Consider the following 23337-nt stretch of genomic DNA (forward strand, 5'->3'; position numbering starts at 1 on the left):
GCTGGTGACACCACTCTTCCTACTTTGCAGATCTCCTGTACGCTCATGTGATGGAGAGCAGAGAGAGGGATCCCGTACCTCTTCCTTTTTGTATAAGAGCATTAATCCCACCATGAGGGCCCCACCCTCATACATAATCTAACCCTAATTACTTTCCAAAGGCTTCAACTCCTAATACCGTCCTATTGAAAGTTAAGGTTTCAAAACATGAATTTTGGGGGAACACAAGCCTGCAGTCCATAACAGGAGCAAAGCATTCAGTTATTTACATTCTTTACGTTAGCTGTGGATGCTAATAGATGCTCTTTATGAGATCAAGGAAGTTTTCTATTCCTACTATTTACCATGAATGTGTACTGAATGTTGCCAAATGGTATTTCTGAAACTATTGCCATGATTCTGTGGTTTTCTACCAAAATCTGTTAAATTCATGCAATTCCTGTTTTCTTTACTGACTTATGTAATATTGTCTCAAAGTCTTTGAAAAAGCACACGTTTTTGGAGTATAATGGCAACTTGACTGGATAACAAATTGCTGGGATATTGTGTACCTCCCTGGAGAAGCCATTTTCTCTACTCCCTAGTTAGACATTCTGACTATCTTACAAGCACTACATTTTGGCAAAGCTAATTCCAGTCTGAGTTTTTCTACCTTTGTCGGTGACTTTCTTTGAGGCCAAGATGCCTATAGCATTATTCATTATTTATTGATAAAGTCCAAAATACATTGTATCTTGGTGTCACCGGTTTTCATAAGGATTTTTTGTAATTTGAAAATTTTCAAGTTCAGGACTTCTTTATTTCAACAGAGTTTTCTTCCTTCATAAGTTGGAATACTTTGGTTGTGATTTTATTCATGAATGACAATATTGATTATCCTGAGTTTCCATTAGCAATCTTTCACACTCTATTAGTCAGGGTTCCCCAGAGAAACAGAACCAATAGTATATGTGTGTATATTTACACATTTCATATACTTATTATAATTAGATGTATTACAAGTAATTGGCTCATATGGTTATGGAGGCTGGCTGGTTAGTGGGATGGAGACATGGAAAGAGTTGATGCTCCAGTTCCAGTTGGAGAGCTGTCGGCTAGAGAGTCCTGTCTTACTCAGGGGAAGTTACATCCTTTTCTTATATTCAGGACTTCAACCTATTGGATGAGGTCTACCCACATTCTGGAGGACCATCTGCTTTACACAAACTCCACTGATATAGTTCTTAATCTTATCAAAAACACCCTCACAGAAACACCCAGAAAATATGACTAACCATCTGGGCACTGTGGCCCAGGGAAGTTGATACATAAAATTAACCATTACACAGTTTTGGTTTTCTCTGCCATCATTTTTATGTCATTGCTTTCTCTATTTCTTTAACCCTGACTATAACATCACCTTGGGATTTTAGCACAGTGTCTATTCTGTTATTCACTCGTTCTATTGTCAATGTCTTTCATTTTAAAAATGGCTTTATTTTTCTCTTGCGTTTATTTCTTGAGCACCTCCAGGATCTTTAATAAACAGACTGTGTAAGGGTAGACATGTGAGTGCTGAAGAACATTATCTCTGGGGTTGTATTATTTAGGTTAGAATTTTAAAGCTGTAACTTACTGGAGGATTTCCTAGGATAATGATTTAAACTCTCTAGGTCCCTGCTTCCTATCTGAAGAGAGGGACAATGGTCCTCACTCTCAGAACTGTAGAAAGAACTGGAAAGACAGGGTATACTGTAAAGCTCTTAGAACAATAGGTGGCACCTGTGAGGCAGACCATGAATATATAACAACATCAATATGGTTTTTTAACTCACTTTGGATCCTGTATATGTCTTATATGCTATATTTATATTCATTCTTATGCCTCATGTTTATTCCTTTTGGAGTCTTCTTCTTTTAGAATATATTCATTTCTTTTGTGTCAAACTTTTGTTGAACAAATGGTGGGGATAGGTGACTTATACTATAATTCAGCAGTCCCCAACCTTTTTGGCACCAGGGACTGGTTTCATGGAAGACAAGCTTTCCATGGACTGGGGTGTGGGGATGGTTTCAGATGATTCAAGCACATTGCATTTATTGTGCACTTTATTTCTGTTATTATTCCTTTGTAATATATAATGAAATAATCATACAACTCACTAGAATGCAGAATCAGTGGGAGCCCTGAGCTTGTTTTCACTTGCCACTCACTGATCGGGTTTTGATATGAGTCTACAAGCAATTGATTTATGATGGTCTCTGTGCCGTCAAACCTCTCTGCTAGTGATAATCTGTATTTGCAGCTGCTCCCCAGCGCTAGCATCACCACCTCAGCTCCTCCTCAGATCATCAGGCATTAGATTCTCGTAAGGAGAATACAACCTAGATCCCTCCCTCGCATGTGCAGTTCACAGCAGGGTTTGCACTCCTATGAGAATCTGATGTCACCACCAATATGACAGGAGGAGGAGCTCAGGCAGAAATGTGAGCGATGGGGAGCGGCTGTAAATACAGATGGAGCTTCGCTTACTCGCTGCTCACCTCCTGCTGTGTGGCCCCATTCCTAAAAGGCCATGGACCAGTAATGGCCCGCCAGTTGCTATACTTGCTTTATAAGAAATGGCCAATTATCCAAGAATGATGTTTGCTCCTTCTCCAAGAGAGAAGTCTGTGAGAGATAGCTGTCCAGGGCCAGCAGCATCAAGGAGGAGATGATATAGACACTCTTCCCTTAACTCCTGTCTAGATTCAAAAACTAGTGGGGGACAGTTTGGGGCCCCGTGTTGAAGCTAGAAAGGGAAACAACCAGCAGTTTCATCCACCTTGGTCTTTGCCTGAGCAAAGCACATATGTGATGTTAAGCCACTGACAGTCAGGAATTGGTTGCTTCAAAATCTAGTGGTATTTGACCTAATAGTGGTTCTCAAGAAGAATACAGTTTGAGGAAGCATACATAGTTGTTCCATCTTTTGATCTGACTGAAAGTTCACTGTATTTGGCAACTACCCCTTATGAATTTGGTTGTGATTGTGGCTGGCTATTATTTTCATTCAGGATGAGATTAGAGTCTCTTTTTTTAAAAGTGTGGTTCGTTTCACACATTAGGAAGGACAATTCACAATAGGGAGGAAAGAAATGGCTTCAACCAAAAAAAATCTCAATTTTATAGCTCTGACTGGGTATAGAATTATAGGCTGGAAATCACTTTTCCTCCTTTTAAGTAACTGTTGTATTGCCTTTCAACCTCCAATATTGCTGCTAGGTAAGACCATGCCATTCTGCATCTTCTTTATATATAAAAAACCAGATTTTTTAAAATATTGGTCCAGAACCTCCATTTAAATCACTCTGAGAATTTTTCGTGGATTGTTTTGTGATTTATTCAACTCAATTTTCTATGTTTATTTGTACCAGAACTCAGATTGCATCACCCATATTGTTATTTTAATTGAATTTCTTATCTCTCAAATTTCCCTGTCATTTTTGTTTATATTTTAGTTTTCGTGTGATTTCTGGAATTTTATCTTGTGAACTTTCTTTTGAGCTTTTACATAGGTTCAGCATGCTTTTACCTTCCAAGAACTGTTATCTGCTGAGTGTTATTTTTTAAATAGCACTCTGTTCTTATTTTGGGGTGAAATATTTTCTCCTGCCTCTCTGAGGATATTGTCATTTTGTTTTCTTCACTCTCTCTATTCCTTGGGACCTCAGGCTTTAGCACTTTGAATTTTTCCATGTCTCTATCTACCATATTCAATTGTTTCATCACATGTCTAGTGCCCCTTCATATCAGGCATTGAGCATCTGACAGCTTATTCCAACATCTATGACCACATACGGAGCTTATGGCCTGCTGTCTTCACAGAGAGTAAATTGTCTGGGTTGTTTGCTGGGAACACCCTGCTGTCAACATGGTTAGTTTTGATTCTTTTGGGTGGTTTCATTCCCTCCTGGGTTCTAATGAACATCTTGGATTGTGTAAACCTGTTTCCCAATATCTAGTGTGCCAAGTTTAATTTACAACAGAAACAATCGATTAGGAGAGGAAATCAGGTTTTATACATATTTATACAGCTTATTTTCAACCACTTCTCTTCCTAGGCCCACCCTTAATATCATTTCCTAAGGTATTCGGACTTGCAGTTCCAAAAATATTTGAGTAGTTCTGTAGTGTGTATCAAGTTTCCTATAGCCTATCCCAATTGCCAGTTAAGGATTCAGCTTTTTAGTGGCTGAATCAGCTGTCTATCTGCTATTCAACTTCCAATGTTATTACTATTCTTCTGTTCTGTTTGTGTGTGTATGTTAATGCCATGTTAAAAACTCCTTTTCGCTTTAGTGGGGTTTAAGGAAGGGGCAGGGTAAATGCATGTGTCCAATATGTCTTTAACAGGTAAGCCCTTTATGTATTTTGTTTGTTCTACTTTTCACTGGTTATCATGAAGGCCTTCACCTTGATTATGAGTTTACTTGTGTTTCCTCTCATAAATGTCCAAACATGCCTAAAATATAAGATTTTATTTTATTTTTCTCTCTCTCTTTAAAATATCTGTTATATTGAAGATACTCACTTTGTCTATTTGTGCTTGTAAAACATGCTTGGAAAACATGCTTCTCTAAAGCTATAGATTTAAGCCTATCAAATTCAGGGTGAAAAGCAATCATTTAATTCACAAACATGTCAGTACCCATTCTTTCCATTCATTCCTGCAGTGATATCCCTGGCTTCCTCTAGGTTCTGAACTTTTAGTCTCTTTTATTTCATTATTGCATTTTGTTTTGTATCCAAACTTTCCATAATTAGTCCCAGTTACCTTGCTTTACTACATTAGAAACTAGAGAGAGCAAATGTTAATAGTAGTAGTAGCGATATTTATTGATCACTTATTTTTCCCATATATGCTAAGTCATTTTCAATTATAAATTTATGGAATCTTTAAAATATTTGTGTGAGTTAGGGATTATTTTTATTATTGGATTTTTACAGATGAGAACATTTAAACACATTAGGATGATGGTACTCGGCCAAATTCTTGTGGCTACAGCCTGACCGACCTGAACTTCAAGCTAAGGCAGCTGGAACTGTATGCTATCTCTGTCTCTTCCCATCCCTCTCTTATTGCTGATTCACTGGAGGGGGATGGCTTCCAGTGCAGTGCTCTTTGTCTTTCCCAAAGCATGTCAATCCCTTCAGGTTTGCCCACTGCCACAGAAGAGTATTCATGGAATCCTTTAAAGTTATCCAATTTACTTCATGTGACACTGCTCTGTTTCAGTTATGAAAATGGTCTGCAACTGTGTCCAGTGTTGTACTGCAATATGCAGATGGCATAGGGTTAGGGGTCACATCTCAGTTCCATTAAAAATGAAATTTTCATTTCTATATATGATTATATTTTATCATTTTTATGACTTTCTGAAAGGGCAATTTTACTAATCTGTATTTGTACCAACATCTTTGGCAAAATAAATAAAAGCATATTAAAGCAACAGTGAGATGGAGATCATCAAAAATTGAATTCAAGTTTCATTCATTATGATTTTGTTCTGCTTCTCTAAACAGGATATCTAATTTTCATGAGAATATGTGGACAGAGATTCATTTCCTTAACCACTGATGGCAAAATGTAAAGTTGTGCAATCACTCTTAAGGAGGAATTTAGTATGTATATATATCTAAAAAACTTTGGAAATATGCCTATTCTTAGATACAGGTATTTATAAAAGAAAGTGTGACTGCTCAAAAATTTGATACATTACTGCTGTTCATTTCTGGATTAAAGTAAAAATACAAATATGCAGAATATGCCATAATTTTGTAAAGTAGATATTTTAAGTTTATATATATATATGTATAGCATGAAAATATATATATTATATATTATATATATATATTATATATATATATGTATTTCATGAAAAAGCATGAAAGAGTACAAATTAAAATAATTGCCCTGAATTCCACACAACATTTTCTCTAGAAAACAGTATTATGGTCATTTCTTATTTTCCTTATGTATACATTTAATTTTAAATCAACATTAACTAATGTTAATTTAAAATAATAATAAATGTAACATAATTTAAAGATAAGAGAAAATGTGCATTATCCTCTTAACAGCAATTTTAAGGGGAAATTTCAAAGAAGCATATATGATTAGATAATTTTTTGTTAAATAAATCTTCTTTTATAAATCAACCTTTATAACTAGATACAGTGAAAGAATTAGAACAAATACTCCAAAGTTCTAAGAGCACTACATCTAGACAATGACATTTCAGATGATTTCTTGCCTCTTTTCTACTTTTACCTTTTCTATCAAAATAACACTTTCTTACAAAGAAAAAAATGCACTGGAAAAACTGATGACAGAGTCAGAATCAGCAAATTTGAGTATCATTGTATTATTAGGTTGCAAATTCAGTAACAGTGCAACTGTGCATATATGCATAAGAATACTTGCAATTAAGTATATGGGAGAATATTGATTTTTGGATTATATGTTTATATCTATTACATTTTTAAATATTATATGACTAAACAGAAAATACTTTAAATAAATACCTTACAAGAGAAGGTTTATTTATCATCAACATCAGTTTAAATTTGTTTTCCAAATGTAACAAATTTCAACGTGAATATGTTTATCAAAAGTTGGACAAATGAAGATCCCATAAAAGGGGTTACTTACTTCTGATTTCACAAGAATTTTGTAGGACTGATCTGCCAATTGGGTTGTAGAATTATTTTCTGCTATGGGGGGAAAATCAATTTCATTATCCTTTATCTGATAAAGCATATGTTCATATGTAGCTGAAGATTCCAATGGTTGAATTCCGTAACTGATATTCTCCAACTGCAATAATCCCCTGAATATTTAAATACATAAAAAGAAATTTAAAACATAGATTTCTCAATGATAAACATAAATCAATATTAAGTGAAAACATTATATAGAAATTTGATAGTGGCCTTTGTTGTCTAATATCTAAGAATCATCCCATCTTCCTTGGATTAACATTTAAACCCAATTTTCTACCTTCTTCTATCTATTACAGCATTTAGGAGTCATTGCAATTGTAGTGTGCCTCAGTAATGTGGATATTTCTTATACTAGTGGCAGCTTTTTCTGAATAAATTTTATAACTGCAAGCCTGGGAGAGAGACAAAGCAAATAGGGAAAATGATAAGACAAGCAGGCCAAGATAGCAGATGAGAAGACACATAATGAAAGTGTCTATTTTCCGTGTCTTCCATCTACCCTTCGAGAAGATTCTAAAAGTAAAAGGGTACACAAGATTTCAGTTATGTACATCTCTGGAATATGCCATTACCTGAGTCCAGAGCAGGTGCTAAGTGTCACAACTGAATCTGCAATCTCTGTGGCATATCCTTGATAAAAGCAATGGCCCTAAACAGGAGTAATATAAAGATACATTTGTAATGATTAGAACATAAAGTGTTTGGTCTTATCCTTACTTCCTGGACATCTTCAAACATTCACAATTAGGCATTCCATAGTGTTATTCACCAGATATTCCACTTCCTTCTTATCTACCTACAATCTTTTCCACTTGACCCTCTTCTGCCTATAAATAATCACAACTCCTATCCTCTCCCATATGATTTTTGCTATAATTCTAAATTTTTGATAAACAACTTTCTGATCTGCATCTTGTCTTTCTCAGCCCCATTTCTTGAATATATAGTCTATGAATGCTACCTCAATGTAATTAACAGCATTACTTTGACTTCCACTGTGAACATTTCGTTTGTTTTTTCTAAGCTAGCCCAAAATATCTTAACTGACATTTCCTCACTATTTTCTCTCTAATATCTCACCATGTTGATCATCCTTAGTTCAAACTCTCCTCTCAATGGACTTTCACAACATTAGTCTTCCCAGCTTCTCCCCGGATGTTTTCTTTCAGTGAATATTCCCTTCTCTTCCCTAAGAAATCTGTTGATATCTAGAATCAGTCCCGTTCCTCTGCTAATCCTGGGCTATGAAAACATTAGTATCATCACATTCTCTTGTATGAAAGTGTTTATACGTCATTAGTGCCCAGACTTACATCTCCATCAGTAACCATTCACTCGTCTCAATACTAGGATTACCTCCTATCTCCCACCCATGGACAGTGGCAGAGCATACCCTGCTCCACACCAGGCAGCAGCAGTAGCCATTTCTGCCTTCACTGGTGCCAGCAAACTATGCCACAAGCCTTCACGAAGATGTAGAATGCAAACCAGGTCCCAACCCTTTAACCTGCAGAAGAGAGCATCTCAGTTTCTGCAGCTCCTGGCCTTGTACTGATAAGAGAAAATGATCCCCACGAGATAATTCTCAAACCCCCCAACTCTAAGCAGCAAAAAGTGACTGAGATAAAAAATTTCCCCACTCAGGGGCACTAGCAGAGGCAGAGTGAGAAGCATACCAATATCCAGTGGCTGGGAAACTGCCAGAGGACATACTCTCTCTTCTATGGGTCCTTCATCACCCAGCATCACCTAGCAATACAAGGTGGCCCAGGAAAGAACCTTGTCCTGCTATGGGTTGCACTGGCAGAAAGCCAGTGAGCTCCAGCAGAGCCAGAAGAATGAAACAAAACAGAATAATATTGAAAGCCCCAAGAAAGCTAAATGGTCACTGGAACAACAGACCACACTAAATCTGAACTTAAACTGGCTGACAGACTTCAACAATAGAAGATTTCAATGTCAAAGATACAATAGAAAACTACACACTATACCAAGAACCAAGAATATCACAACATAGTGGGAGAAAACAACCCAGTGATGCCAATATTGAGATGAGTCACACGTATCTGGAACTATCGGATGGATTTTAAAGCAGCTGTGATAATACTCGTTCAATGCACAATCAAAAATTACCCTGAAACAACTGAAAGAACAGAAATATCAGAAAAGAAATAGAAACCATTAAAAAGAACAAATAAAAATATTAGAAGTGAAAAATATAATAAACAAACAAACAAAACAATGCATACTGGATAGGCTCAAAAGTAGAGTGGAGATGACAAGGGATAGAATCAATGAACTTGAGAAAGATCAGTAGAATTCACTCAATATATAAAACCCAGAAAAATGAGTTAAGAAAGTGAATAGAGCCTCAAGGACATGTGGAACATTCCCCAAAATTTTAAAATACATGTCAGGATCCAATAAGGAGAGCAGAAAGAATGTAGGGCAGAAAAAAATCCAAAGAAATAAAGGCTGAATGCTGGTTGGAAAGAAGTTGGTTTAGAAAACCTTGGACCTTCCATCTCCCAACAAATACACCAAGTGAGTAGCAATTCATGGACCAATTTCCTTTGTGAGAAATCAGGAGTTAATTGACAGGCTCATGCACACCTTTAGAGGATGCAAAATCAGATGCACCAAAGCCAGGAGGGAGATTTGGGGTGCCCTTTCACCAGAGACTCTACCCCAGAGTACTGCCATAAGATCACGAAGAGACCCTATAGCTCCCAGATTCACCCAGGAGAAGAGAGGGTGTTGTTCAAGCATCCAGTGCCCCGGCGTTTTCGAGGGGAACGAACACCCAAGGAACAGTTTTACCAGACCCGGGGCTCTGATTGGTTCAGGGCAGTCTAGCCACCCAAACCACAGTGGAGGTGGTGGCTTGATTCCCTCCCCAGCTTGCCCAAACTCAACACAGAGTGAGGGGATGAAAAATCCCACCTCTCTGCTTCCCCTGGGGAGGTAATAGTGGATCGACTGAAGGCAGTGTTCCCACTTCGCCGGTTCTGCCCCAAGAGCCAGCACTTGTCTCACCAATCCTGGAGCACTGATGGCTCGCCCACAGTCTAGCTGTCGGAGGGAGAACAGGGGCGGCAGCCTGGGATGACAGACAACAATGATCGTCCCTACTGCCCAGCAGAAACAGAGCAGAAAAAACCACAGCGGCTTGCTTCTACCTGGAGAGAGAAACTGCTGGTAGAGGACCCCCAAGTCATTGCAAATCACTGGCCGGGCTGATCTGTGGGCGTTTCCTTCTGCACATGGCCAGTCATGAAGACTGGGTGATGTGACTGCTTTGTCTAATGAGCAGACACCAAAACAGAGTGTCGAGTGAAATGAGTCATAAGGAAAAGACATTTTGAATAAAGGAACAAGACATAGACCGAAACTGACACTAGTGAAATGACATTAAATAACCTGCCTAATGAAAAATTTAAAATAACTCCCATAAAGATGCTCAATGAAGTTGGGAGAACAATGCATGAACCAAGTGAGAAATTCAGAAAAGAGATACAAAGTATTAAAAGTACCAAACAGAAATCGTGGAACTGTCAAATAATAACTGAACTGAAAAAATTCACCAGAAGGGTTCAACAGCAGATTAGATCAAGCAGGAGAAAGACTTAACTCAAAGACGGTTCAAAGGAGCAAAAAGAAGACAGTGAAAAAGTGATAAAATCTTACAGGACCTATGGAACACAAACAAAAGGAACAATACACAAAGTAGGGGGGGTCCCAGAAGGAAAAGAGGGAGCAAGAAAGAATGATTACGTGAAGCAGTAGCGATGTTAGCTAACACGATGACAGTAATCATATTGTAATATGTAAATGGATCAAATCAACACATTGTACACCTTAAACCTATACACTGTTATATGTCGATTGTATTTCAGTTAAAAAAACAGGAAGCACTTTCAATACATATTGGCTGAAAACTTTCCAAACTTACAGAAGGAAATTGATATCCATGCCAAGAAGATAAAAAATCACCAAATAAAATGTCCCCAAAGAAATCCACACTGAGATATACTGCAGTCGAAATGTCAAAAGTCAAAAGTAGAGAGGGAATTTTGAAAGCAACAGAAGAAAAGTGACTTATGTGTAATGAAACACCCTTAAGACTTTCAGTGGATTTTTTAGCAGAAGCCTTGCAAGCCAGAAGAGACTGAGATGATATATTCAAAGTGTTGAGAGAGGGAAAAAAAAGTTGACTAAATATCTTATACACTGCAAAACTACAGAAATGAAAAAGAGACTTCTGGTTTCTGGTTCTCCATGTCAGAAGGTTGGACGTTGCCATTCCATCCTGACAACAAGAGACAGCGGAACAGACTTAAAACTCAACAGCTCTTCCTGGATGTGTAAAAGAAGGGAGGACACAGTGCAAAGCGTGGCCCTCAGGATGGGAGAGGGCACATGGGGAGGCACAGCTCACTGGAGCAGAGAATCAGTAGTGCAAAGTGCTGCTGGAACCAGTGCCAGGGCAGGAAAACCTGACTGTGATTGATGAAAGGCTTCAAGATCAGTGCGGACAATTCTGAGAAATAAAAACTCCAGAGAACCCATGAATGGACCCCCAAAATACTGTGAGATTTACCTTCAAGAGTTTCACCAAGATGTCACAGCTAATATCAGAGAAAAAGTCCTTGTGCCTCCGGCAAGGGGAGCGGGAAAGGACTCAATCTGAAATACATCAGTGCACTCTGTTCTTCTTCACAGGGCCTGCCTTCAGGGGAAACTACCTAGATAGAGATGAACTGGCTGGGGTATTATCAGAGCCTAACTGACCTCAGGAAAGGAAATACCCAAATCCAGCCCACTCTAGCCATTCTGTCGCACTTGCGGAAAAAACAAAAACAAACCACCAAGAAACACTTTTGTTCATAGCCCTGATGCATAGGCTCACTAAAAAACTGAGACTTAATCACAGGACTATAAAACACTTTCTCTCACCCCACACCTCACTCACCACCACATTACTAAAGGCATATTTACAGCAGTTACGATACCCTAGATATAGAAACAATCTAAGTGTCCAAGAGTAAATGAGTGGATAAAGAAAATGTAAGATATGTATCCTATATGTGAGACAACCAATGACATATGATATACATCACACATATGAATGAATATTATTCACCCATGTGTGAGAAGGATTAGTCTGGAGAACATTATACTAAGTGAAAATAGCCAGACAGAGAAATAGAAACACTTCATGATCTCACTTACTTGTGGAATCTTACAACAAAAAGGTAAATTCCTTGAAACAGAGGAGAATGATGGTTACCAGGGGCTGGATAGGGGAGACAAGGAGATGCCCTCAAAGGGTACAAGCCTTCAAGATGAAAAAGCTCTGGCAATCTAATATACAGCATGGCGACTATAGTTAACATAGTTACATACTGTGTTATACACTTGAATATTCCCTTAACAACCTTAAGTGTTCTTACCACAATAAAGGTCACCATATGAGGTGATGTATGTATTAATAACCTGATTGCAGTGACCATTTTACAGAGAATAAAAATGTGAATTAATCATGTTGTATTTTAGATATATAAAAACTTATCTGTAAATGTCACCTAATAAAGCTGAAAAATAAAAAAGAAATATTAAAAATTTTAAGAATGGAAGCATCAATGAGATAGGTTTGGTCAAAATCTAGAGCACTGGCAACAGATGCTGGCATGTTTGTGGAGAAACAGAACACTCATTCATTACTGGTGGGAATGCGAAATGGTAGAGATAGCCAGTCGAGACAACCTGGGGATATTTCACAAAACTAAACATACTCTTACAATCCAATCCAGCCAGCAATCACACTCCTTGGTATCTACCCAAAGGAGCTGAAAACTGAAACCCACACAAAAACCCTGCAAATGTACATTTTATAGCAACTTTTTCAACACTGTCAAAAATTGGAATCAACCAAGATGTCTTTAAGTAGGTGAAAGGATTCATAAACTGTAGTGCATCCAAACCGTGGATTATTATTCAGTGGGAAAAAGAAATTAGCTATTAAGCCACGCCAATACTTGGAGGAACATTGAATGCATATTACTAAGTGAAAGAAACCAACCTGAACGGCTGCATATTGTATGATTCCAACGACATAACAATTTGGAAAAGGCAAAACTATGGAGAAAGTTAAACGTTGCCCAGGGTTACAGTGGCAATGAACGATGAATAGGCTGAACACAGAGGATTTTTAGGGCACTTAAAATACTCTCTATGATACTACAGCGATGGATACATGTCATTATATGTTCGTGCCGTCCCACAGAATATACAAAACCAAAAGTGAACTGAAATGTGAACCATGCACTTTGGGTGATTATAGTGTGCCCACATAGGTTCCTCAATTGTAACAAATCTACCACTGTGCTTGGGGGAGTTTATTAAACACAGGAGCTATGCGTAGGTGGCCCCAGAGGATATTTGGAAAACTCTATACCATTGTCTTAATTTTGCTGGCAACCTAAAACTGCTCCCCCCCCCAAAAAAAAAATCTTAAGAAATGGAGAGATAAAGACTTTTCCAGACAAAAGCTGAAGTACTTCTCACCACTATATCTGCATTACAAGAAATACAAATGAGAATTCATCACTTTGAAATGAAAGGGTGCTAAAGAGCAACATGAGAGCAAAAGAAAGAATGAAAGTCATTGGGAAAGGTAAATGTATAGGAAATTTCAAATACTATATTACTGTATCGGTAGTGATCAAATCACTTTTAATTCTAAAATAAAAGTTAAGAGACAATAGTATATAAAAATAACTGTAACTAAAATCATGTTAAAAGTTACACAATATGCAATAATGTAAACTGTGATACCGATAACATAAAATGTAATGAGGGGGATTAGTAAAATTGACTTTTTATATGCTATTGAGGTTTTTACCAGCTTAAAGTACACTGTTATAGCTGTATGATATTTCATGTAAGCCCCATGGTAACCAAAATGAAAATATCAGTAAAGGTTACATAACAGAAAAAGACAAAGAAATCAATACACATGGAACCAAAAAAAAAAAAAAAATCAATGAAACACAAGAAAAGACAGCAAGAGGAAAAGACAGACAAAAGAACTACAATCAATCAATCAATCAAACAAGTAACAAAAAGGCATTAGTAAATAACTTCCCTATCAATAATCACTTCAAATGTAAATGTTTAGACTCCACAAACAAAAGATGTCAAGTGGCTGAAAGGGGGCGGGCAGGTTTCAACTCTATACTGTCTGCAGGAACTTCACTTTAAATTGAAGGAAATATAGCGGCTGAAGTTCAAGGGATGGAAAATATTCCAAACAAATGGCAACAGAAAGAGAGCAGGTGTTTTAATTGGGAAGAACACGTCTGACTCCATATTAGATCTGTTCTTTTTACTTTAACCTTTGTGTTCTTTTGCCTGGGCTTAGTCATGCTGGCTCTGCACCTTTTGTAAAAGAATGTTGCCTATGGCTTGAAATGTACAGGACAGCCTGACTGTGACCTGACCTGAACAGAGAATAACATTTGTCTTGTTGGAGGTTTACAGGAACATCATGACCTGACATACATGGACGCTGCAAGAACATTGAATCCAACACCAGGAAGTCTGCAGCAACTAACTACACCCCTCCCTCAGCTTGCCTTTAAAAGTGCTTTGCTGACAGCCTTTGGGAAATTCAGGCTTTTTAAGGCAGGAGCCACCCGTCTCCTTACACGGCCCTGCAATAAACCTTTCTCTGCTCTAAACTCCGACGTTTCGGTATAGTTTGGCCTACTGTGTGTCGGGCACAGGTCTAGCTATATTTACATCAGACAGAATAGACATAAAGTCAAGACAGTCACAGGAGTCAAAGATGGACATTTTATAATGATTAAAGGGCTAGTCCACCAGGGGAAGATAACCATTATAAATATATACACCCTCAGCATTAGAGAATCTAAATATACCCACAGCAAACACTGACAGAATCTGAGGAGAGATACAGACAGCAATACAATAAGAGAAGGGGACTTCAATACCACACTTTCAGTAATGGGTAGAGGAAGCAGACAGGAGATGAGTAAGAAATAAAAAAGAGGACTTAAATAACATTATAGCCAAAATCTACCCAGCAGCTACATACAGAACATTCCCCTCAAAAGCAGCAGAATATACATTCTTCTCAAGTGGACACAAGCTTTCCCCGCAACAGATTATATGTTTGGTCACAAAGAAACTCTTAACAAATTTAAGAAGATTTAAATCATACAAGGTGTCCTTTCTGAACACGTTTTCGAATGAAACTAGAAAGGAATAGCAGAAGGATAAGTAAAAAATCCACAGCTATGTGGAAATTAACAACATACTTTTGATCAACAAAAGTTGAATCAAAGAAAAGAATCAAAAAGGAAAAGAAAAGAAAAGAATCAAAAAGGAAATTTAAAATAGCTTGAGACAAATGAAACAGAAAACACAACATACCAAAATTTATCGCATCCAGTGAAAGCGGAGGAAAGAGGGAAATGTATAGCTACAAACAAAATACATCAAAAAGACCTCAAATTAATAAACTAACTTCACATCTCAAAGAACTAGAAGAAGAACAAAGAAAGCTCAAAGTAGCAAAAAGAACATAACAAAGAATAGATCAGGAATAAAATGATAATAAGTGGAAAAACAATAGAAAATATCAAAAAACTAAGAGTTGGTCTTTTGAAATGATAAATAAAATTGACAAACCTCTATCTAGATTAAGAAAAAAAGAGAAGTTTCAAAAATAAAATCGGAAAAATGAAAGCTCATGCCACAAAAATAAGAAGGTTCAAAAGAAAATAATATGAACATTATATGCCAACAACCAGATACCATAGAGGATGGACAAATTCTTAGCGACATGAAACCTAAGAACAGTGACTCGTGAAAAAATAGAAAATCCGAACCGACGTATAACTAGTATGGAGACTGAATCGGTAATCACAAACCTCCTAATAGGGAGAAGCCCGATACCAAATGGCTTCCCTGGGGAATTCTATAGAACATTTAAGTAAGAACTAACACAAGCCTTCTCAACTGCTTCCAAAAAGTAAAAGAGGGGGGAACACTTTCAAAGTCATTTTATGCAGCCAGCATTACTCTGATACAAAAGCCACATGGAAAGAACAGTACGAGCCAACATCCCTCATGAATATAGATGGAAACGTGCTCAACAAACTAGTTGTAAACCATACCTAGTGTAATCTAGCACCTTAAAATGGTCATACACCATGACCAAGCTAAATTATTCTTGCAATGCAAGAATGGTTCAACATTCAAAAATCAATGTTATAAAACACATTAAAAGGACAAAGAGTCAAAATCACACGATCATCTCAATATATGCAGAGAAAAAATTTGTCAAATTTCAGCATCTATCAAAAGAAAAACTCTCAGCAAACCAGGAATAGAATGAAATCAGCACAACCTAATAAAGGCCATATATGAGAAGCCCACACCTAACAACATATTCAACAGTGAAACCTGAAAACTTTTCCTCTAAGATCAGGAAGAAGGCAAGGACGCCCACCTCACCAATTCAATTCAATCTAGGATGGGAAGTTATACCTAGAGCAAGTCGACAAGGAGAGAGAAAAAAATAAAACGGCATCCAAATTCGAAAGAAAGAAGTAAAAATGTCTTTGTTTGCAGATGACATGATCTCATAGATAGCAAAACCTAAAGACTCCACAAAAACCCTCAAAGTTTTAGATCTAACAACAAGCTCTATAATATTACAGAATATATAATCAACATTCAGTAATGAGTCGCATTTCTCTACTTACAGAGAACTATTTGTAAGGAAAGGGAAATTAAGAAAACAAATCCATTTACAAGATCACACACACACAAAATACCTACGAACAAATTTAACCAAGGAGGTGGGAACCTTGTACTCTGAAAACTACAACGTATTGATGAAAGAAATTAGATAAGACACAAACAAAGAAGACATCCAAGTGGCCAACAGGGAGATCACTAGTTACCAGAAAAATGCAAAGTAACACCAAAATGTTATTTTTGTGAGATATCACCTCACGACTGTTAGGATGGCTATTATCGTGTGAACAAAGGACAAAGAGTGCTGTTGAGGGTGTGGGAAGCTGGAACTGTTGTACTCTGTCACTGGGTAGAGCATATGAAACGGTTGCTATAGAATATAGTAAAAACGAAAAACAGAACTCCCTGTGATCCAGCAATGTCACTTCTGGGCAGTTACGCCAAAGAACTGACACAGGAGCTGCAGGAGATATTGGCACTGCTATGCTTACTGCAGCACTATCCACAATAGCCAAGATGTGAATAAACCCTAAGTGGCCACATCCACAGAAGAGTGGATAAGAAAGTGTGGTGTATATGTATTCTATGGAATACTAGATAGCCTTAAAAAAGAAGTAAGTTATGCAATACGTGACAACATGATTCACCTTGTGGACATTATGGTAAGTGAAACAGACCCATCACAGAAAGACAAATACCACATGACTCCATTTCTATGAAGTATTTAAACGTCAAATGCATACCACCCAAAAGTGGAATGGTGTTTGCCAGGGGCTTGGCCAGGGGGAAATGAGGAGGTACTATTTAATGGGCATAAAGTTTCAGTTAAGCAAGATGAATAATAAGCTCCAGGACCTTCTGTAAAACATACTGATGTCAACAGTGATGTAATTTATGCTTAAAATTTGTTAAGAGAGTAGAACTCATATTAAATATTTTTACCACCTTAAATTTAAAAAATTATATATATATATATACATAAATTCAGAAAACAGTCAACAGAAATCCTCACAAAATTGATGAAGGACATAAACATTTAGATTCTGGAAACTGATCAAACCGAAAACAGAATGGGTCCAAAGTCACTTGCAACAAGAAAGATCATGACTAAACTGAAAACAATAAAAATATCTTCAAAGAAACCAGACAATAATGTCATATAACCTGTAGAAGAACACCAGTTTGAATGACAGTACATTTCTCGTCTGAAAGTCATGAAGTCTCAAAGGAAATACAAGAGCAATCTCACATGTTGACAAGAACATTACTGTCAAACATGAATTCTATATCTGGCAAATTTATCCTTTAAGGATGAAGGAAAAAGAGACTTTCTCCGACAGAGGAAAACTAACAGATTCAGTCTACAGCACACATACCCTAAGGTAATGGCAAAAAGAAACTCCAGGAAACAAAGGTAATACATCACAAAAAGGCTTGGGTAGTGTTAAGGGACTGGGACAAATAGAATGGTTTAAAATACGGGTGAATATAATGAACTATCCTTTCCTTCATGAGTTTCTGAAATCATATTTGGTAGTTGAAACAACAATCACACAGTATCATGTTATGCTTAATGTATGGAGAGGAATATTTGAGCAATTATATTTATAAAGTACAGAGGATAAAGGATCCTAAATGGAAGTAGGGTTTCAGGGTTTCACTTGAAGAAGTAAAAAGTCCACAACAGTAGGCTAGGTTCTATATGTTTATTGTAATACCTCAAGCAAACCTAAGAAAAGTATAACAGGGAAAAATCTATTGACACTATAAATAAATCATGATGTAATCTTTAAAATGTTCAAGTAATCCAGAAGAAGAAAACAAGAAAAAAGAAATGAGTAGCACAGAAAAAAAAAAATAAAGGAAAAAAACTATAGCAGACAAAAGCCCTAACATATCAATCACTACTTTAAATGTAAATAGTCTAAAAACACCAAATAAAATACTGAGTCCCAAGGCAGATGGAGGAAACAAAAAAATCAAACAAACAAAAGCACACCTTATGACCCAACTAAATAGTCTCTACAAGAAACTCACTTCAAACATAAATTTTTTCCACTTCCAATGATTTTATTTTTTTACTTAATTTTTATTTTATATTGGGGTATAGCTGATTTACAAGGTGGTGTCAGTTTCAGGTGTACAGCAAAGTGGTTCAGTTACAGGCATAAATTTTTAGGCAGATTGAAATAAAAAGAATGGAAAATATGTCATGCAAATATTGATAAAAATCATATCGGAGAAAGTGAACTTAATTGCAAAGAAATCTACAAGGGAGAAAGAGAGTCACTACGTGATCATAAAAGTATCCACTTATCAAGAAGCAGAGCAATCCTAAATGTATAGGCATCAAACAACAGAACTTCAAAATATGTGAAGCAAACCCTGGTACAGCTGAAAGAGAAAGACAAAACCCACAACAGTAAAGGAGGAATTCAACACGCTCCAATCGGTTATTGCTAGTACTAGACCAAAAATCAGCAAAATATAGAACTGAACCGCAGCATCAATCAACCTGATCTCCATGACATTTATGGACCAGTCCGCCCAAGAACAACAGAATACACATTTTTTTTTCAAGTATCCAAGGACATTCACCTACAAGCATAATATACTGGCTCATGACGCAAACATTCACAAATTAAAAACAAATTGAAATTGTACAAGGTATACGCTCTGACCAAAGCAAAATCAAACTAAAATTCAACAGACAACAGAAAAAATAAACAAACCAAAACCTCCAAACACTTGTAAAGTAACTAACAGACTTTAAAAAAACAAACAGGAAGCCTTAAAGGAAAATTTAAAAATACATATATCTGTAATGAACATGAAAATTCACCATATTGTTGTGAGATACAACTAAGCAGTGTCGAGAGAGAAATTTTAGTACTAAAATGCTTACAGTAGAAAAAGGAATGGTCACGTATTGATAATATAAGTTTTTTCCTCAACAAATTAGAAAAAGAAGAGCAAAATAAACCCAAAGCAAGGTATAAGGGAGAAAAGAATAAGAGCAAAACACTACAAAGTTGAAAATAAGAAAACAGTAAAGAAAATCAAAGCAAGAAAAAGCTGGTTCTTTGATATGTGCAATAAACTGAAAAATCTCTAGCAAGACTGACAAAGAAGGGACGACATACCTCATCAGTGTCGGAAGTGAACCAGCATATCACTACAGCTGCTGTAGCCATTAAAAGGGTATGGGGACTGCAAGAAAATACATGCCAAAATGCCACTGAGATGAAATAGACCAATTACTTAAACACACACCACCAAAGCCATACATAGGAAACAGATAAAATATTTCTATAACCATTAAATAATTGAATTGGCAATTTAAAACCTCCCACATACACACTCAAACACACACACAAAATCCCCAGGTCCAGTGATTTCACTGGAGAATTTTACCACACATCTTAAGCATTAACAAGTATTTTATACAATATCTTCCAGAAAAACAAAAGAAGAGGTAATCTTTCTCAGTGTATTTAATGAGGCCAGTATTACTACTCCAAAAATTAGACAAAGTCAGTACAAAAATAGAAAAATCATAGATCAATATTTCTCAGGAACTTTGACCAAAAAAATCCTCAAGAAATTATTAGCGCATCAAAGCCAGGCATGAATAAAAGAATCATACACCAGGACAAAGCTGTGGGGTTTTTAGGTTTGATAGGTATTTTCTAGGTATTGTTTCAATATTTGAAAATCAGTCAGTGAAATCCACTATATCAACAGACTAAAAAAGAAAAATCATATGATCATATCAGCGGATGTAGAAAAGGCAACTGATACAATTAAATACACACCTCCCCTCATGGGGCAGAAAAACAAACAAATTCTTAGCAATCTAAAAATAGTGAATTTCCACAACTTTATAAAGAGTATATAAAAAAACCCCTTACAACTAATGTTATCCTTATGGTGAATAACTGAATACTTTATCCTTACAATTGAGAAAATTGTGAGGATGTCTGCCATCAGTTTGGTTATCTGACAGAGTACCGGTAGTTGTAACAAGCACAGTAAGGTAAAGCAAAGAGATAAAAAGTATACAGATGGAAAAAGGAGAAAACAGAAGGCCATATTTGTAAAAGACCTGACTATGGAAAAATTCTCAAGGAATCTATCAGAAAAAAAAATAACAAACCCTCATAGAATTAATATGTGACTTCATCGAGGTTGTAAGGATATAGGATTGACACAAACGAGAGTTGTATTTCTAGATAACAACAAACATATGTAAACGGAAACTAAAATAGAGTACCATTTACAATTGCTCCAAAGACAATGAAATACTTTGGTATAAACCTAAAAACATATCTACAGGATCTGAATGCTAAAATTACAAAATGCTAATGAACGACATTTAAAAAAAGACCAAACAAATGGAGATTCTTACTGTATTCACGGTTGGAAGAATCAACAGAATAAAGATGCCTATTCTCCCCAAATTCATCTGTAGGTTTAACAGTGTCTATCACGATGCTAGCAAGGTTGTTTGCACACAGAGGATAGTTTAGTCTAAAATTTATATGAAAAAGAAAAATATCTAGAATAGTGTAAAAATCTTGAACAAGAATAAAGCGGGAGGAATCACTCTAGTCAACATAAATGCTGAATATGCAGGCAAACTGAAGACAGCAGGATACTGTCAGAAGGAGAGTCACATGGAAGATCTGCACAGAATAAAGAACCCAGGAATATATCCGCATCAATATGACCCTGCCCCCGACTTTTTGACAAAGGTGCAAAAGCAACTCAATGCAGAACAACCCTTTCTAGAAATAGTGTTGGAACAATTCCACATCCCTGGTCAAGTGAGTGAACCTTGATCCAAATCTCACACTTCATACAAAATCACCTCAGGTGAACACACCATTAAATGTAAATAAAACTATAACACTTTTAGAAAATAAAAACACACAGAATCTTCAGGAACTCTAGGGCAACATAGATTTCTTAGGTTTGAGAGCCAAATTACCATTCATAAAGGAAAAGTTGATAAATTAGCTCTCATCAAAATGGAGAAATTCTGCTCGGTCAGAGACCTTATGATGAGGATGAAAAGACAAATTACAGACTGGGAGCAAACATCTGCAAACCGCATATCTGGTAAAGGACCTATAATTAGAATATATAAACTCCTCAAAGGTCAGTAGTGAAAAACCAACCAACGAGAAAAGTCCAACGAGAAAATGGGCAAAAGACATTAACAGATATTTCACAAAAAGTGACAAACAAGCTCATGAAACTATAATCAACTTCACTAGTCATCAGAGAAATGCCAGTCAAAATTACATGAGATAAAGTACACATCTATCACAATGGCTAAAATAAAATTGTAAAATTTAAATAGCAAACAAAATGGCAAGAATGCAGATACTCTTTTCTCTCTCATTCACTGTCAGCAGAAAGTTAAAATGGTACAGCCACTCTGGAGAAAAGATTGGTAATTTCTGTCAAAAGTGAATATACACTCACCATATGATCTGGCAATGATATTCCTAGGTATGTATCCCAAAGAAATAAAACTGCACACCTACACAATTGTACATGAACGTTCACAGAAGCATTCTTTTCAATCGCTTAAAATCAGAAGAGCCAAACTCTCAGTTGGTGAAGTATGAGAATAACTAAACCTGGTGTTTCTTTGTGGAAAGTAGCTGTTGAGGAATTCAACTTTTAAAAATAGATTTGAAGGGATTGAGATTTTCTATTACTTTTCTCAATCTTGATAAGTTGTACTTTTCAAGGAAGCTGTCCATTTCATCTAAATCATCAAATTTATTGGCATAAAGCTGTCATAATTCTCCAAGATATCATTTTATCTTCTGTATGACTAGCAATATCTCCTTTCACCCCTAATATTGGTGGAATTTGTTTCTGACCTAGATAAGTCATACTGGGGGTTATTAATTTTATTAGTCCTTTGAAACAACTAAATTCAGAGCTTTAATGATTCCATTCTTTCTCCTTTTTCTCTCTCATTGATTTCTGAACTTATCGCGTTCTTTCCTTCCTCGGCTATGGCTTAACCCTTTACAGAGCATCACTGTTTGTGTCAGAAGTCAATTAATTTAATGGTAACCATCCACAATCGTCTCCGCGCTGTGTTTTAGGCTTTGAGGTGGGGAATGGGGGTGACCAAGAGTGTCTCTTACTCTAGAGCTTGATCCTTCCTTCAGACACTCAGCCTTTCTGTCTCAGCTGAACGTCTGGGGTTTTAGCAAGGTCACTTTACACTGCCTGCGCTGAAAATCCAACATCTCCCAACACTGTTCCGTCGGTTAGTATTATCTCCATTTCACTCTCGAGCCTTCAGTAGAGTCTTACCCACCACACATGCTGTCTAGTCCTCCGTCAGGGAACAAAGGACAACTCCCCTTCTCTGAAAAAATGTACATCAACACAGAGTCCCTTTTTTCTCTGGTCCTGGGTCCTGCAAGTTCCAGCTGCTTCAGCAGCCCGAACTCTTAAAATCCAAATTCTTAAAGAGTCCTGTTTGCTTCCACCCTTGTGCTATAGTTAAGACGTTATTTCCAGTCAGAGGGCCAAGTTCAGTGTGAGATTCGCCTTCCATGTTTTCCTTCTGTCAGAGAGAGATTTCCTGATTTTTTTTTTTTTAATTGTCAAATGTCTGAAAACAAGTGTCTCATGGATTTTGTCCTGCTTTCTACTTGTAGATGGTGAGAAAGACAAATGTTGTATGAGTTACCATATTTTAAATTTCATTCTCTCTCAACTGCAACACAGCAACAGAATCTGACCAATCACTAGCATTTGCCTCTTCCCCA

At 36.7% G+C, this 23337-nt stretch overlaps 1 protein-coding gene across 1 annotated transcript in view; it reads right to left on the reverse strand.

Annotated features, from left to right (window-relative positions):
* The window catches only part of LOC309838961 (A disintegrin and metallopeptidase domain 3-like), a gene marked incomplete at both ends in the record, with an annotated part of 103262 nt that overhangs the window by 63890 nt on the left and 16035 nt on the right, over nucleotides 1-23337 (reverse strand). Inside the window, 2 exon segments of the mRNA XM_082680413.1 lie at nucleotides 6675-6852; nucleotides 7318-7394. Of these exon segments, the coding sequence (XP_082536539.1) occupies nucleotides 6675-6852; nucleotides 7318-7394 (255 nt within the window).

The sequence above is a fragment of the Grampus griseus genome, assembly GCF_964374135.1.
Source record: "Grampus griseus genome assembly, chromosome: 21".
In the NCBI taxonomy this organism is placed as follows: domain Eukaryota; kingdom Metazoa; phylum Chordata; class Mammalia; order Artiodactyla; family Delphinidae; genus Grampus; species Grampus griseus.